We start from the raw sequence: 15,823 nt of genomic DNA on the forward strand, positions 1-15,823 counted from the left end.
ATATATATATAAATACACATTTAATCTTGTTGAACCTTTTGCATCTGCGAAAATGCAACTTTCTTCATGAACCATGCCTACCTCAAATTTACAACCAATCATGTAAGTGTTCTCAGAAGGCCTAATGGTTGCCTATTAGTTAAAAAAAAAGTTTTTGTAATGAAAGGCTGTTGTCTAAATCTTGTAGTCAACAATCCCAACGTAACAAAATACCTCACATGGTGAAAATGCAGTGAAAGTTGAGACTTCCTAAACTAACACACTTTTTTTTTTTCCAGTTTTCATGGCTAGGAAATAATCACAGCCACAATTATTAAATCAAATGCACCTAACAGATACACACATTTCATTAACAAGGTGTGATGGTTTATTAATAATAATTTTAAAAAAAAATTGATTGATGCAACCTTAATGTGATCACCATATGTTGCTTCATGTTCAGTAGCTTTTATTTTTCCTCAAACAAAAATCTGTGAATCTTTTAAGGTTTCCACCCAGCATTTCAGGATCATTTACAACTTGGGGGGGGGGGGGGTCCTGGCTTTGGTTTGGAAGAAAAGGTGAATATGTTTTGGATGAAGTAAAACTTTTGCAGTTCACACAGTTTTCTGCCTGACTGAAGTACAATTATCAGAATAGTCTCATCACTGTCAATTCTTTTTTTTCATTTTAAAGTGTGCTCTAGTCACATCTGTGTCATTGTCACTCTTACATGTTGGGTTTTTGTTTAGCATCTAAGTTGAAAATAAACATGTCTTTTGGACTCAGATTTTAATCAACAAGCAGCTAGTAGAAGAAATGTTGGCCAGATGCATACTGAAACATCTCTTTACAAGTCATCCTGTTAAATTGGATGACTAGTATTTGAATGTTATACTACATAATGCCTGATTTGCCGTGCCTTTCTCAGATGTCTCATTATTTCCCCATTCAAAGACAAGCTTGGCTGTCAGCTGATGTGAGCTGTGTTGAACTTTAAGGGGCTCCGGTCATGTGCTTGTTTTGCAAAGTTGTGCTCTTGGGCTCGTGCTTCAGCTCTGTGAGGCACCACAGTTTATCCTAGTGGAGGTTTCCTGCACATAGTTGATTCATCCTCCTCGTAAATCAGAGCTGTCCGGGTATTTTTTGGTTTCGGCACATTCTGGGCCGCTCTCACTGTGAGCGCGGCTGGATTTAATTGGCCTACTGCGATTTGTACTTGCGATGTCCTGCTGCTGAAGTCTGTCTTTCTCGCTCTCTCTCCATCTGCCAATTCAAACCAGCTGTTACCAGCCACCAATTAACACAGAACATATGTTTATTCCAGTCTCTGTTGATGGAGAAATTATGCAATTCATTGCACACCAGAGAACATGACATCCTGCTATGAGACTAATTTCACATTTGCTCGTACTCTGTTTCTCACCTCCTTTGTCACATTTGCTGTGTTGCAGCTCTGCAGGTGCTGCTGGACCAGTCCACCAAAGCCAACTCTCCACTGAAGGGCCATGAGCGAACAGTGCAGTACCTGCAAAGACTGGGTAGGAAACGACAGCCTGCTTCACCCTATTTTGACTCGGCGTGTTGACCGTCTTTCTGCATGACATGTCTCATTTGTTGGGGTAATTGAGGGAAAGCTTCTGAGGAAACCTTTGCACTGACTGGTTGTTGATGTTGGATGAAAAACATAGTCTGCAGTCTTTGTTTGTCCTGAACTTAATGGCAGCTTGGCATTTAAAGTGGTTAATGTGTTTTTCTGGAGTGCATTAGTGTCAAGTTTCTGACATAGTGATTTAATTACTAAAAATGGCTTAGTAAAATGAGTCTTTGTCTTTTTGTACTTTTTAATGCCTACAGTTTTATTTTCTGTTTTAATCATTTTGTTTTTTAAAAATATAGACACACTTTGTTTTTTTTTTTTATTAAGTATTTAGGTTGTTTTGCAGAACTTGTTACTTTATTTTGTTATTAATTCATTGGCTTCTTGTTTTTCTGTATTATGTGTTTGACTTTTGTACAACAGGAAGTCAAACGGTTTGGTATGGAAATTTAGTTCTGTTTTTTTTTTCCCAATGCGGATAATTCTTTGTTTTTCTGAGTTATTGAGATAATTATCATTAAAGGCAGAGGAATGTCTGCATTTCTGGAGGCGGATGCTTCAGCACTGTTGTTTGTGAACTCTCATTTTCACTGCAGCTAGTGCAATGAGTTTTCTAAGAGTGATTTCAAAAATCATACTTTGTACTAGAGGTGGGAAAATTGAATCGAAAAATCGAATATCGGGATTTTTTGCTTCACAATTTTAAAATGATTTTTTTTTTTTTAATAAATAAAAATAATTTATTATAAATTTTTTTGTCATTTTTATTTTTATTGATCTTTTAACTTGTCTTCTTGGGCATTATAGCAGCAGAATGATGGTCCGGCGACTGTGTTTATTCCTAATTGGTATCAAGAAAAATGACGAGCAAAACAGGTTTTGTGTATTTATTTTTTTTGTAGTTTTTAATCTACAAAAATCAGCAGTATTAAGGAATCGTGAGAAATTTTAAATCGAATTGGCACCCAAGAAATCGGAATCGAATCGGAACAGAAGCATGTTGTCACAGCCCTACTTTGTACCGTTTGTGAAAGCAAATCTTGTCTTGTACTTGACTCTTACTCTGGTTTTGTTAACATGTTGAATTGGTGCAACGAAAGTTGTCAGAAATTGTTGGTTTTCCTCTGACAACACCAGAACATTCAGCACTGAGGACATGAAGCGGGGAAGCACTTCAGTTACTTTCTTCTTCTTCTGAACACAATTTTTTTTATTAAAGACAAGCCAGGACTGCAGGCGGGCCTGTCTAGTCACCATACCCTCATGTTTTTTTTTTTTTGCTTGTTTTTTTCTCTTGTGTGCTGAAGTGTGGGTTTGCATTATCATGCTTTCCTTTTGATCTGGTGACTTATAGTAGTTGTTCTGATCTTTTCTATTGTTGCTCTGGAGCAAACTGTGTCAATCTCCTCCAGAAAAGATGTTTCATGCTGATTTGTGTGACATTAGTACACAGTTTGATTGTGTCCAGAGGTGGTGGAGACTTCTCTGAGCTCAGAGTGAACATAAAGCTGAACTTACTAAGAAAAAAAAGACTTTATATTGTGTGCAATGAAAAAGCTGATTAAGCAGTTGTAAGAATTTATGTTTATTTATTTATTTGTTTTGGAGTTTTTCCCCCCGACTGTTTATTTTCTTTTTTTCACTACTTTAATGAATTCTGATTGCATGATATTTTTTTTATAACATATTAATGAGTTGCAGCTTTGACTTTAATCTCTTATTAATGTTTGAGTGGTCCATGTGCAACCTTAACAATGTTAAACCTGATTCTCAGCTTCATCTTGGTTTTCAGTATTACTAGTTATCCTCAACTGTTAAACTTTCTTACCTGTCTGATCCTCTAACCCACACAGGAGTGGAGAATCTGGGGATTATTTTTGAGTTTTCCCCCTGGGTGCTGAAGATTTGTCCTGAAGATGGCTTGAAGGTGGGCACAAACATTTAGAATAAATGACCATCCTAAAAGTTTATTTATTCCCTGTGGATGCTTGTCTTAACACATAGTTTTAAAATGTTTGTCAGTGGATTTTATGCATAAATGCTCCTAAAAACACAAATATGGCAAACAAAAGAAAAATGTCATCTTTCCAGATCTTCACTGAAGACTTGACCGAGGTGGAGACTTTGCCCAGAGACAAAGTGCTGCAGTTCCTGAAGGAAGGCTTTGAAGAGCTTGCCATCCCGTATCTGGAGCATATTATTTATGTGTGGGATGAGAAGGGCCCCGAGTTTCACAACGTGCTCATTCAGCTCTACCTGGGCAGGGTGCAAGGCCTCATGAAACAGTACCTCAACTCACTGCCAGAAGGTATGATCAGGAGAAAACTCGCTTTACTCCACACACGAACACTGGAAGTTAATTAGGGTCCGAGCCATACGAAGTATGGCAAGGCCCTATTGTTTTCCAAATGTTTATTCTTCTTCTATATTTTCTTCTCAGCACAACTTGGCCATTTTTGACCACCTTAGCCTGCGTGAAAAGTTGCGAAACTTGGTACACACCTCAAGCCCGGAGAAAATAGCGATATTCTTGGGTCTTCACGCACGCCAATGCAAAAATGCCTCGACAGCGCGCCCTAGAAACGCCAAAAATGGCCTCTAGAATGGGGTCAAAAAAGTTTACTTTGACGTAGGACGAAGAAATTTGGCACACATGTCTATCACCTCAAGATGACCAAAAAAGTCAATCATAAACCTGTTGTCATGGAAACAGGCTGTCCGCCATCTTGGCGTTTATGCCGTTTTTATCACTTTAAGTGCATCGTATTTGAACAGACTAGTCTGAGGGTTTTCATGCAATTTACTCCATACTTAGCAGGAAGCTTCGTGACAAGATGGGGACCAAAAGTTAGTGAAATCTTTCTGATAGGAGAAAGCGTGTTACCGTGGCAACTCATGGAAAAAAGCCTTATCGCCATGAAACACGGTTCGCTCATATCTTCGCAGAAATACATCCGATCTGCACCAAAATTAAAATAATTCATATTTGATAGGTCCTTAACGCATTGGAATATGTATCGGGGGGGGGGGCACATTTTGGGGGGGGGCCCTAGGGGCCCGATCGTCTACTTTAAACTAGGGCTACGAAATTCGGCACACATGTGTATGAACTCTAGACAAACAAAAAACTCAATTAACCACTTGTTACCATGGCAAAGGGGTGTCTGCCATCTTAGCGTTCATGGCCTTTTTATCACTTTAAGCGCATTGTATTTCAACGAACTAGTCTGAGGGTTTTCATGCAATTGACTCCATACTCAGCAGGAAGCTTCGTGACAAGATGGGGAGCAAAAGTTAGTGAAATCTTTCCAATAGGAGAAAGCATGTTACCGTGGCAACTCATGGAAAAAAGCATGCTCGCCATGAAACACGGTTCACTCATATCTCTGCAGAAATAAATCCGATCTGCACGAAAACTGTCAGCATTCATATTTGGTAGGTCCTGAACACACTGAAACATGTATTGTGGGGAGTGGGGGGGCATTTTTTTGGGGGGGGCCCTAGGGGTCCCATCTTCTACTTTGACCTAGGGCTACGAAATTCGGAACGCGTGTAACAGCCCAAGGCGAGTAAAAAAAGTGCATTGACCACCTGTTACCATGGCAACGGGGTGTCCGCCATCTTGGTGTTTACGCCCATTTAGCACTGTATGTGCATTGTTTTTAAACAAACAAGTGCGGGATTCGTACCATTGTCTTCACATCCACCCGGAAGCTTTGTGGCGAGTTCGGGTGGAGGGTTCGGCATGAGGCGAGGACCCGATGGATGCCGCTTGCGGCTTTAATTAGGGTCCGAGCCATACGAAGTATGGCAGGGCCCTATTGTTATTGTAATGTTTATTTATTTTGTTTTTGCTTTAAAATGAAAATGAAAACAAATGGTGGGGCTTGATGTGTGTTCATTCATGACCCTCGATACCACTTAGTCCAGGGGTGCCCAGCTCTGGTCCTTGAGGGCCACAATCCTGCAGGTTTTCCATGTATCCCTGTTCCAACACACCTGACTCAAACTAATTAGTCATTGTGCAGAACCTCATTGGCTGTTGGATCAATTTAATGGAAGCCAGGTGTGTTGGAGCAGGAATACATCAAAAACCTGCAGGAAAACGGCCCTTAAGGGCAGACTTTGGGCAACCCTGGCTTAGTCCTATTCAGGGTTGTGGGAAAGTTGGAGCCTTTCCCAGCAATCAGGACAGGACAAGAGGCTGTGTACATCCTGGAAAGGTCACCGTTCCTCTCCCCAAACAATTTTGTAAAATTAAGTAAATAAAAATATAACCAAGTTTTTTTTTTTTTCCACATATCGTAGAAAAAGCAAAACATTTATTGACTATTTAGCTGAGTAATGGAGGACTTTACTTCATCCACACTGATGGTCTCGACCACCAGTTAAAAACTTATTTTCCTTGAGAACCCCCTACATGCAGCATGCCAAGGAACCCCACCTTACCCACCCACCCTGTGCTGAAACCATGCACGGCTTTATGCCTTCACTGTCAAGCTTTTTTTATTTATTTTTATTTATTTATTTCAGACCCAAAATGATCCATATCACTTTATTAATACAATACTAAAATACAAAAACAAAAAATAGCACAAAGCACTCCTCAGTGGTCAGTGTCTAACATATAGAGGTTCGCCGGTGGTTCCACAATCAGGAAGAGAACCTTGCAGCCCTGTGTACAGGGTTATCCATGGTTAACCAGGGTTTTCTGACTCAGACGCCCTACACATAAATGTTTGCATCAGGTTGTGCAAGACAGCTGAGCAGGTTGGTACCGCGACATTGACAAACGTTTGGCTCGCACTGCAACTTTTGACATTCTCAACAGCAGCGTCAAACTGTCATTATAAGCCACCGTGAGTTTTCTCAAGCTCCCTTGTTTATATCAACGCCACAGATTGTCAATAAAAAAAACGTGCAGTACGCTTTTAAAAGTGAGATCTTCACTCATACAGAACACATGCTAAACTTATGACATTAGCTTGAGCGTACAGCCGCTTCCTGTAAATATCTTCATCATCAGACATTTGCAATAACATGGCCCAAGTATGTAACCTCACTGAACACAATAAGTACAGTGCCAGGCAGATAAGTCTTCTGACAATCACAATCTTACTTTTTTGCATTATATTTAATATCAAAGTGAGTGCTGTGCTATGTACAGATTCTTAAGAGCTGTTGACCTGCACTATAAGGGCTAAAAGAGACCAAATCATCAGCCTACATTAGCTGATTTACGTATCACCAACTTTACAACCTGTACCACATGCATTTAAAATAAAAGAGAAGTCATTCATATACATACTAAAAAGACAGGGAAATAAAATTCCACCCAGGTGAACACCATTATTCACATGGAATTGAATAGATGTTACATTCCCCCCTTTCACTGTGAATGTCTGATGCGAGTACCAGTATACCAAAATCCTCTTTAAAACCCTGGAACCCCACTTCTAGTCAACTTCAAAAACAGTTTCTCTTTATTAACACGATCAAATGCTTTACAGGCATCAATGAAACACGAACATTGTGCAACATTGTCTATTATATTTATCTAAAATTTCCTTTAGTGCCAAGATACATAAATTAATACCCTGCCTTTGTTTAAAACCAAATTGTGTCTTTATGAGCTTCTCGCCACAAATGATGCAATCCAGCCATGAATAATGTGCAGGAATCTTCTCTTTCATTAAACCAAAGTTAATGTAACAACAACCTTACATCTGCACTGTGGTGTTTCTCAGACATGTTTCATGAATGAAATGGTGCATAAAAATTTTTTTTTAAAAAAGCTCACTGACGGCCCCCCCTCCACCACAGTACTGACAGAAATGGATTTTGAATGCACATGATATTTCAAAAAGTTTGATTTCAGGCTCCTAAAATGTTGTTTCCACTTAAAGAAAATATCAGAATAATAGAAATAATTATGCATATGCACCATTTTTCGTCTGTGTTCTTAATTTTGATCACAGTGGCTCTAAAGAGTCAAAGCCTGTGAGTTTTGTGTCAGAATGACAATTAAAAAATGACCCTGTTAAAACCATTTTATTGAATTCATGGATGTTATGATTTATTTAGAAGATTATTCTCAACAGTGAGACTAAATGATCTTTTTACTTTTAGCACAGATATCAGCATCTCATAGTGGACACATCTGACACAGGCTATGTAATTGTGAGAAATTAAAAACTGCTAAAACGGAATAGGTCTACTGGTTGATTTGGGTTATCTTCAATAATAAATCAACAAAATATTGTTTAAAAATTGTTAAAATTATCCCTCATAAAGTATAAATTGCTGGGTTTGCTGATGTTTTATCTTCAGCTACTTAAGTTTTAATTTGCTTTCATAGAATTAAAAAAAACTACAGCTAATGTTGACTTTTAAGAAGAAAGACTTAAATTTCTACTCATGGATAACAAAATTTTTTTTGCTTTAGGGGTTCCTGCTCTTCCTGCCGGGCAGGAGAAAGGTGAACTAGGCGAGTTCAGGAACAAACTTCTGTCTTTTCTGGATATTTCTACCAGCTATGAACCTGCCAGACTCATCAGCAACTTCCCCTTTGATGGTAGGAAATGATTCTTTGCTGCGACTGTTTTCACACAAACGCTGAAGCTTTTCTGAGTGTGAACACAGTTTGATCTGAACTTTTTCAAACATGCGCTTCACAGCAGGAGATTCTGTGCTGTAGATGCTGAGTCACAGCTGGAAGAGTAAGAGAGAGAGGAAACAAACCACTGTTTTATTTAACTATCCTATGTATGAAAGGAAAATATGTCTTCTTTAAAAAAAAAAACAAACAAAAAAAAAAAAAAACAACTTAGATGCCAGACACACATCCATGTGTTTTAGTTAGTTGAAGAGGAAAGGGCTTTTCTCCCCTGGAGAAGTACATATTGAGCTTGCAGGATGTTGCTTGCATCTTTGACCTTGTTTTCCATCGCTAAGGTTTGCTGGAGGAACGGGCGCTGCTTCTGGGCCGAATGGGTAAACACGAGCAGGCGCTCTTCATCTATGTTCACATCCTGAAAGACACCCACATGGCTGAAGAGTGAGTTCACCAAATAACACCAGTCCTGTCGTAGCTGTGCCAAATAACCACATGCAAACTAATCAGACTGTTTTCTGTAGTTCTCAGATTTATTAGAAGGCTTACTAATTTATTAATCTATTTCCACCGTTATTCTTACCTGCAAAGTGATGAGCATGAGGTTATTACTCATCACTTACTTTGCATTTACTAAGTAAATGTTTTGTATTTGCACATGTTTTTGTGTGTTTTTGTTTGCAGATACTGTAACCGGCATTACGACAGTTCAGTTGAAGGAAATAAAGATGTAAGTTTTTTCTTTTTAGTCAAAATTTATGTACCTTTTTGTGTCTTAGAGTTTATTATTGCTCTATGCATTAATTTATTCTTTTTTTTTTTTATTTTGGGTGGCGGAGTGGTCGGTCATATCTTTTCTTTAAACACGTGAAATCATATTTATCTTGTAGAGGATCTTGCTTTTGCCTGTGTTGGAATCGAGCGGCAACCTTCGGCGGTATAAAGTGCCGATGTGGAAGTGCATAAAACTGCAGTTCCCCCTTCATCCACTAGGGGCAGCAAAACTGAGCAAATCCCCATAGACTCCCATGTTAAAAAGACCAACTTCACAGCAGGAATAAACATGTTTACAGCAGAAATAAACATGTTTACAGCAGAAATAAACATGTTTACAGCAGGAATAAACATGTTTACAGCCTGGTTCAAAAATCCATTTTAGGTTTAATAGGTCAGGTTTACCTTCATGACAACTGTGGGGGGAGTGATTTTATTTCTAACTCACCCGTTTAAAAGTAATTTAATCTTGAAGTTCGGCATATTTAGGGTTGTGTCCTTTTGATTGGCAGGTACCCGATCTCCCGCTCCAAGTCAGAAGAACGTAGAACAACCGCGGTTTTTAGCCGGTTAACAACGTGACTTAGCTTTAGCCCACTTACCTCCGTTAGCTGGTTAGCTCCTGTTATCTCCGGGTTAGCTCTTAGCTACAGAAAGCTCAGAGTTCGCTCGATGTCAATCATCCACCATGACGCTCACAGCCCCCCTCTCAGCTCCCCTTCTTTGCCCATATTTGTATTTCCATGGCAAAAGGGCACGAATGCCCCTGATAAGATGGCGATGGTAGGAACCGCCCACCGAGCTTCAATTCAGAAACCTATGGGTGACGTCACGGACTCTCCGTCCATCTTTTTATACTCAGTCTATGGTTGGAATATGTGGTTAAAATCCCGACTGTGTCTTTGTGATTAATCCTTCGCTGTTCTGTATAAAAAGTCTCTGGAGATGAAATCTTGAACCATGGGCAGAATGGACAGCTGTAATTTCTTTTGCCCTGCAGGTGTATCTTTCTCTGCTGCGAATGTACCTGTCACCTCCTGACGTCCACTGCCTGGGGCCCATCAAGATGGAGCTTTCTGAGCCTCAGGCTAACCTCCAGGCTGCCCTGCAGGTCCTGGAGCTGCACCACAGCAAGCTGAACACCACCAAGGTAAGCTATAATAGAGCTGCAAGTGTGTGTTTCTCACTCAGGGGAGCTAAGAACAATGTGTTGAAGTAGAATTTATAAAAGATGTTTCTCTTTCCTCGTGTAGCATTTGACATTTACTGTGTTAAAGCTAAAGTCCAGAATGTTTATTTATAGACATTAAAAGATTTAAAGTGATGACGGGGCTCATAACGATGCCAGAATCATTGGATCTTTGTATCTTTAATAGTATTACATGTTTTAACATAATTACATCTTCCTTGTGGAAGATAAGGAGGGGGAGCAGCTGTTGCCATGGAGACGTAATAGGCTACCCTTGGTGGATGGTTGAGCCTGTGATTTAAAACAAGGTTTTTTTATGCAATAAAAAATAAAGAAGAAAACAACTCATTCAAAAGAGGATTTAGAGATCAAAAACTCTGTTTAAAAATGATTGATATATTTCATGTTGAAGCATTGCGTTGTTAGTTCGCATGTGTTTAACTGCAGTCACTTGTGCTGCCAAAAGAGGGAGACAACAGTTCTAGTTTTTAAGAGAAATCAGATTTAATGAATTCATGCTCAGATATTGTCCGTTCTTTAAAGATCCTCACAAACTGCTCGCTGAGGTAAAGTTAAACAAAAGGGGACAAAAGAGGAGGAGGTTGAAGAAGAAAGATGAGGAGGGATTGTACTGGATGGGGTTTTCAAGCTGCCTCCCGTATGAATAAAAGTCTCCATCAGCGTGCTGACTCCACTCGACACTTGTCCACATTACATTGTGAACATCTCTGACAGTCCTCTCTTTTTATTCCTTTGGAAAAATGGAAAAAAGTTAAATGAATTTAAACGCTTTGCATTTAAAACTAACAGGGCACCAGTTTTGTTAAACTTTCATGTTTCAACCAAAGCGCATCATGAATATCACTTTAAAGGTGGAGTATGTAAGATTTTCAATATTTAAAAAAAAAACAAAAAAACTCATAAAATAACTACAATCATAATTAGAAAGGTTTTTAAACATGTAGGTTCCAGTCTGTCAATATTTGATGCATTATTAAATTACAAGTTTAATTACTGACAAATGACAAAAAGCACTTTTTTTAACTGGTAGGCAAACATTTAAGAAGGGTCTTTGTCATTAATTAAACTTGTAATTTAATAATACATCAAATATGGACAGACTGGAACCTACATGTTTAAAAAAAACTATCTAATTATGATTGTAGTTATATTTTTGTTAAATTTTTTTTAAATATTGAAAATCTTACATAGTCTACCTTTAAGACTGGAAGATAAATCAGCTCGGCTTTGTTTTCCAGGAAAACAACTCACACAAGCGTTGAAGCTCCAGAAGCACAGACAGTGTCTGAATGTCACCACTGTTACTGGTTTCCTTCAGCGTCGTCTGACAGTTCAGCCTTTCAGGAGTCAGTTCTGTATCCATCATGTAAGACTGTTTTAGCTGATGGAAAGTTTGACCAGACCTTCTCCAAAGATCCGTAAATACAATAAAAATCAGTTTAACAGCCTAACTCCACAGTTTTGTTTTTTTTTACCACATGGTAGTTTTCTGTATTTTAATATATTTAATCAGCTTTTGACTCACATGTTGGATGTTGTTGTGCAAAACGCTTTTGCAGTTTATTTATTTTGCTTTCACATAGGAACGTAATGGCAGGGATGGCTGAATGTCAGACTCCATTTCATGCTTTAAGTCTAATTATAAAGTACGGGACTTTTGGATGTTACACAACTGTTGTTCTGCCTGAGAGCTACAAGCTTTCACATTTGTTTACATTGTTTGTTTCTGCTTATGAAGATTTTCTACTTTTGCAGAATTTTTTTAAAGAAAGAGAATGTCTAAATGTTGTTTTATTCCCTGCTTGTTTAAATTTCTCTATTTCAGCTTCACTTCTGAAGCAAGATTATTAATTTAAAAATCAGCTTTCGAGATGAGAACTTTAGTAAATAAAGTTAAGTTAAAGCAAAATGTCCTTTTTATATTCTGACTTTTTAATATCATATTCAGACAAGACAACTCTGTGATAAGTTTTACCATCGCTCTCTCTGAGCTCAGTTCACTGCAACATAAAGACACTTTCAGCAAACATTTTCCCCAGCAGTCCACAGAATTACTTTTTATTATGAAGCTGCAGCGAATATTTCAAAGAAATCCTTCTTATTGTTTGACGAGCAGTGTTTCACCCGTTTTTTCCTTCCTAGGCCATCAATCTGCTTCCAGCTAACACTCAGATCCGAGAGATCCGCGTCTTCCTGGAGAGCGTTCTGGAGGAGAAGGCTCAGAGGAAACGCTGCAACCAGGTGCTGAAGAGTCTGCTGCAGGCCGAGTTCCTCAGAGTGAGTCCCGACAAACCATGAAGCGGCCACTAAATACATTCAGTAAACGTTCAGGGAAATGTAAAGGAAAATTTCATATTCCTCTTGTTTATGAAGAACTTTTTCAGAAAAATTACGTGAATAAATTTGGGTTTGATAAATTTCTGAGAATCAAAGTGGAGTATTTTTAGACTGAATCCCCTCCAGAGGGGAGCTGACGGCGTCTGATTTAAATGTGATGTGACGCAGAAAACACTGAAGTGTGGCAAATAAAGGTTGACAGGAGGTTTCCATCTCAAAGTCCTCATGAATATTTGAGTAGGACTAAGGATTGAGGGGATTTTTATCTTTGTAATCTGTCTCACAGAAACATGATACTGAAGCTGATTTCCTGTGTTTTTAGGTGCAGGAAGAGCGGATCTTTCACCAGCAGGTCAAATGCATCATTACCGAAGAAAAGACCTGCAGAGTTTGTAAGAAGAAAATCGGAAACAGGTAACAGTCTGGAAAACTTTTCCACTATGCATGAAAACAACTGTTTTCTCTCTTAAATCCACAGAAATCTTGTTGTGATGCAGCGATATTAACATTCTGTGTGTTTTGTCTACCAGTGCGTTCGCCAGGTATCCCAACGGCGTGGTGGTGCATTACTTCTGCTGCAGGGATCGCAGCGTGTGTCCCACTGAGCAGTAAAAGCTTCCACTCTCGCTGGCTGATAAGAAGTTTCCCCTCCTCCTCGCGGACTTCTCTGATTGGACATCTATGAAGTAGAAGCGTGTGAAGTGCGACAGCGCTCAGTATCGGAGGCAAAGCGCCTCACAGAGCGACGTGTCTTAATGTCATTTTCAACATGCAGAACAAACTCAGACTGAGTTGCATGAACAAGCAGGAGGAGAGCCTGACATAGATCTGCAGGAGGGGGAGGAGAAGGAGAAGGAAGAAAAGCATGTTTTACTGTCGTATTTGAAGGGATTTGCTGCCTTACAGTCCAGAAGAAGATGAGAGCTGTTCACTCTCATCAGAGCAATACAAGCATTGGAAGTCATTTTCTTTTTTCTTTTTTTCTTTAGTCTCCCTCTCTTCCATAAACACTGTGTATGTCTCTAAACGCAGCTCGATGTGCCGTACTGACTGGAGGAGTACTGTTAAACGCCTTCTGTGACTATAAAGATTGTATTCCCGCTGCAGTCGCCTGTCTGAACACGATGGCTCTGCGGAGCAGCTTCTTGTCCCACAGCATGTTCTGCATAAACCTCTGATGCGACGCCTCCAGCTAACATCCATCGTAGCTACGTTCTTGTCCTTGTCACTGGTTTAAATGGTAAATGGTCCACAGTTACGTGTTGCTTTATCTACTGTGGTAGGTTCTGCAAAGTGCTTTACAGTGTCAGCTATTAACACAAACACTCAATCAGTGCTTCTGATGCTATATTTGCACTCTATATTCAGTATTTTCTTCTCTGCAATCACACTGATGAGCATATCGGGGCCAGTGGGGGGGGTCTACTGTCTTATCCAAAGACACTTACATGCGGAGGAACTGGAGATTGCACCCCCCATCTTCCAAATGGAAGACGACCGCGGCGGATGTACTGTTAACAGACTGCATCCACGACTTAAATGCTTTTCAAAAGTGTGTGTGTGTGTGTGTGAGAGAGAGAGTTTTTTCATTAATATCTAATTATTAGAATAAAGTTTTAAAATGAGCCCATTAACTTCCTAATGGTACTGGGAGAGCAGTAAATCCCAAACTTTTGTCTTGAGCCTTGATTATTTTTCTCTCTTTGACGCTGATTTGACTTGTTTACTAATTCGTCTCTTAAAGGAACGAATCCGCTGTGACGACGTTGCAGCTGGTTCATCTTTTAAGTTACCATAGTGACAAACATTTTCCAGGCATAATGGACAAACTTAGCCAGTTTGTCAGAAGTGAACGATCGCATTACTTTGCTGTTGATGACTTTAAACTGAATATGTTCATGTTCTGATCTAACAAGTAGCACGGAGACGTCACTGTGGCTCGCAACTTTATGATGAATCGTGTAAATAAAATGCAGATTGATGCTTCTGATCTGCACAAGCACTAATGATGAGTCAGCAGCTCCCACTGATTGTTACTGGTCACACTGGGTAATTTAAAGTGTTTCATTGACTTCATTATGAGCATATTTAACAGCTTCTTTCCCCTTTATTTAAAAAGCCACCTGGTCTGCTGGAGATGGGTCACAGAAGTAAAGCACTTTAGAGGTGGATGGTTGTATCATGTTCGTATGACAAAAACTGGATTTATTGTGAATGACATGAGAGGTTTGATCAATAGCTGTGCATTTAATGGCAATATTGTTCTGAAGTGTGTCTGTTTACTGTCTGGGGGTTTCTTCAAGAATCAGGACTCTGCGGTTTATTAATTAAATACATGTATTGAATATTTGTGTCGGGTTTTTTTTTTTATTTTTTGTTTTTTTGGGTGAGTTTTAGTGCAGCAGTCTTTGTTTAGTGAAACTGTGTTGATAGTCTTATTATTTCCCAGTATAACATTACATTTAAAATGTGGAAATGGTAAATATCAGCAGATCCAAGCAGAGCTGCTGATTGTTTGATTTGTTTTGTTTGTTTGCTGATTTTTAAGCGGATAAACGGCATGCTGTCATGCAAAGCTAGTGTTACAGAAGCTACTGTATGTAAACGTTAATGTTGTTGCAGCAGAAAAAGCGTTTCAAACTTGAAGTTGTACAAATATTAACATTGTTAAAACAGTTTTGTTTGGATAATGATGGATGATATCCATTTACTGGCCACCTTATTAGGTCCACCTTGCTAGTTACCTTCAGAATTGTCTTAATTTTTCATTACTTGGATTCAACAAGGTGTTACAAACATTCCTCAGATATTTTGCTCCATATTGATATAAAAGTTGCTGCACATTCCATGATGAGAAACTCCTGTTCCACCACACCCTAATGCTTGTTTATCAGTCTTCTTTTTCCAGTTTGGTGAGTCTGCATCAGTTGCAGCCTCGGCCTCCTGTTCCTGGCTGACAGGAGTGACTTCCGCTGTTGTCTGCTCATGTGGAATGACTCCATATTCTCAGCTGCTCTCTCTTAAGCTGATAAAGCTTCAATCAATCAATCAATCAAAGATGCTTTATTCATCCTCGAGGGGAAGTTCAAGGTTCAATCCAGTTCTTACAAGGTTTGACATACAGACATTTAACATTCATGACGGGTTTACAGAACCGAACTGAAGCTTAGGCCTCGCACCCAGTTTTACCGGCGCCGCCTTATAAATGAGGAAAAGATGACATGAGGAAGGATTGGTGGGTGTTGGGGAAAAAAAGTATCTCTACACTTCAGCTGTAGGGGTAATGATAAAGATGCAACAAAAAGCACAC

The 15,823-nt window shown here is 39.2% G+C and overlaps 1 protein-coding gene across 1 annotated transcript in view; it reads left to right on the forward strand.

Moving 5' to 3' along the window:
- The window catches only part of vps39 (VPS39 subunit of HOPS complex), an 18,559-nt gene extending 3,717 nt beyond the window's left edge, over positions 1 to 14,842 (forward strand). The window contains exons 7-17 of the mRNA XM_079261695.1: positions 1,036 to 1,039; positions 1,434 to 1,520; positions 3,433 to 3,506; positions 3,671 to 3,887; positions 8,025 to 8,153; positions 8,534 to 8,636; positions 8,877 to 8,922; positions 9,967 to 10,116; positions 12,319 to 12,453; positions 12,836 to 12,927; positions 13,044 to 14,842. Of these exons, the coding sequence (XP_079117821.1) occupies positions 1,036 to 1,039; positions 1,434 to 1,520; positions 3,433 to 3,506; positions 3,671 to 3,887; positions 8,025 to 8,153; positions 8,534 to 8,636; positions 8,877 to 8,922; positions 9,967 to 10,116; positions 12,319 to 12,453; positions 12,836 to 12,927; positions 13,044 to 13,125 (1,119 nt within the window). The 3' untranslated portion in view covers positions 13,126 to 14,842. The remainder of the gene's footprint in view (positions 1 to 1,035; positions 1,040 to 1,433; positions 1,521 to 3,432; positions 3,507 to 3,670; positions 3,888 to 8,024; positions 8,154 to 8,533; positions 8,637 to 8,876; positions 8,923 to 9,966; positions 10,117 to 12,318; positions 12,454 to 12,835; positions 12,928 to 13,043) is intronic.
- Positions 14,843 to 15,823: the final 981 nt, after the last annotated feature.

This window comes from Telmatherina bonti (genome assembly GCF_933228915.1).
Source record: "Telmatherina bonti genome assembly, chromosome: 22".
Classification (NCBI taxonomy): domain Eukaryota; kingdom Metazoa; phylum Chordata; class Actinopteri; order Atheriniformes; family Telmatherinidae; genus Telmatherina; species Telmatherina bonti.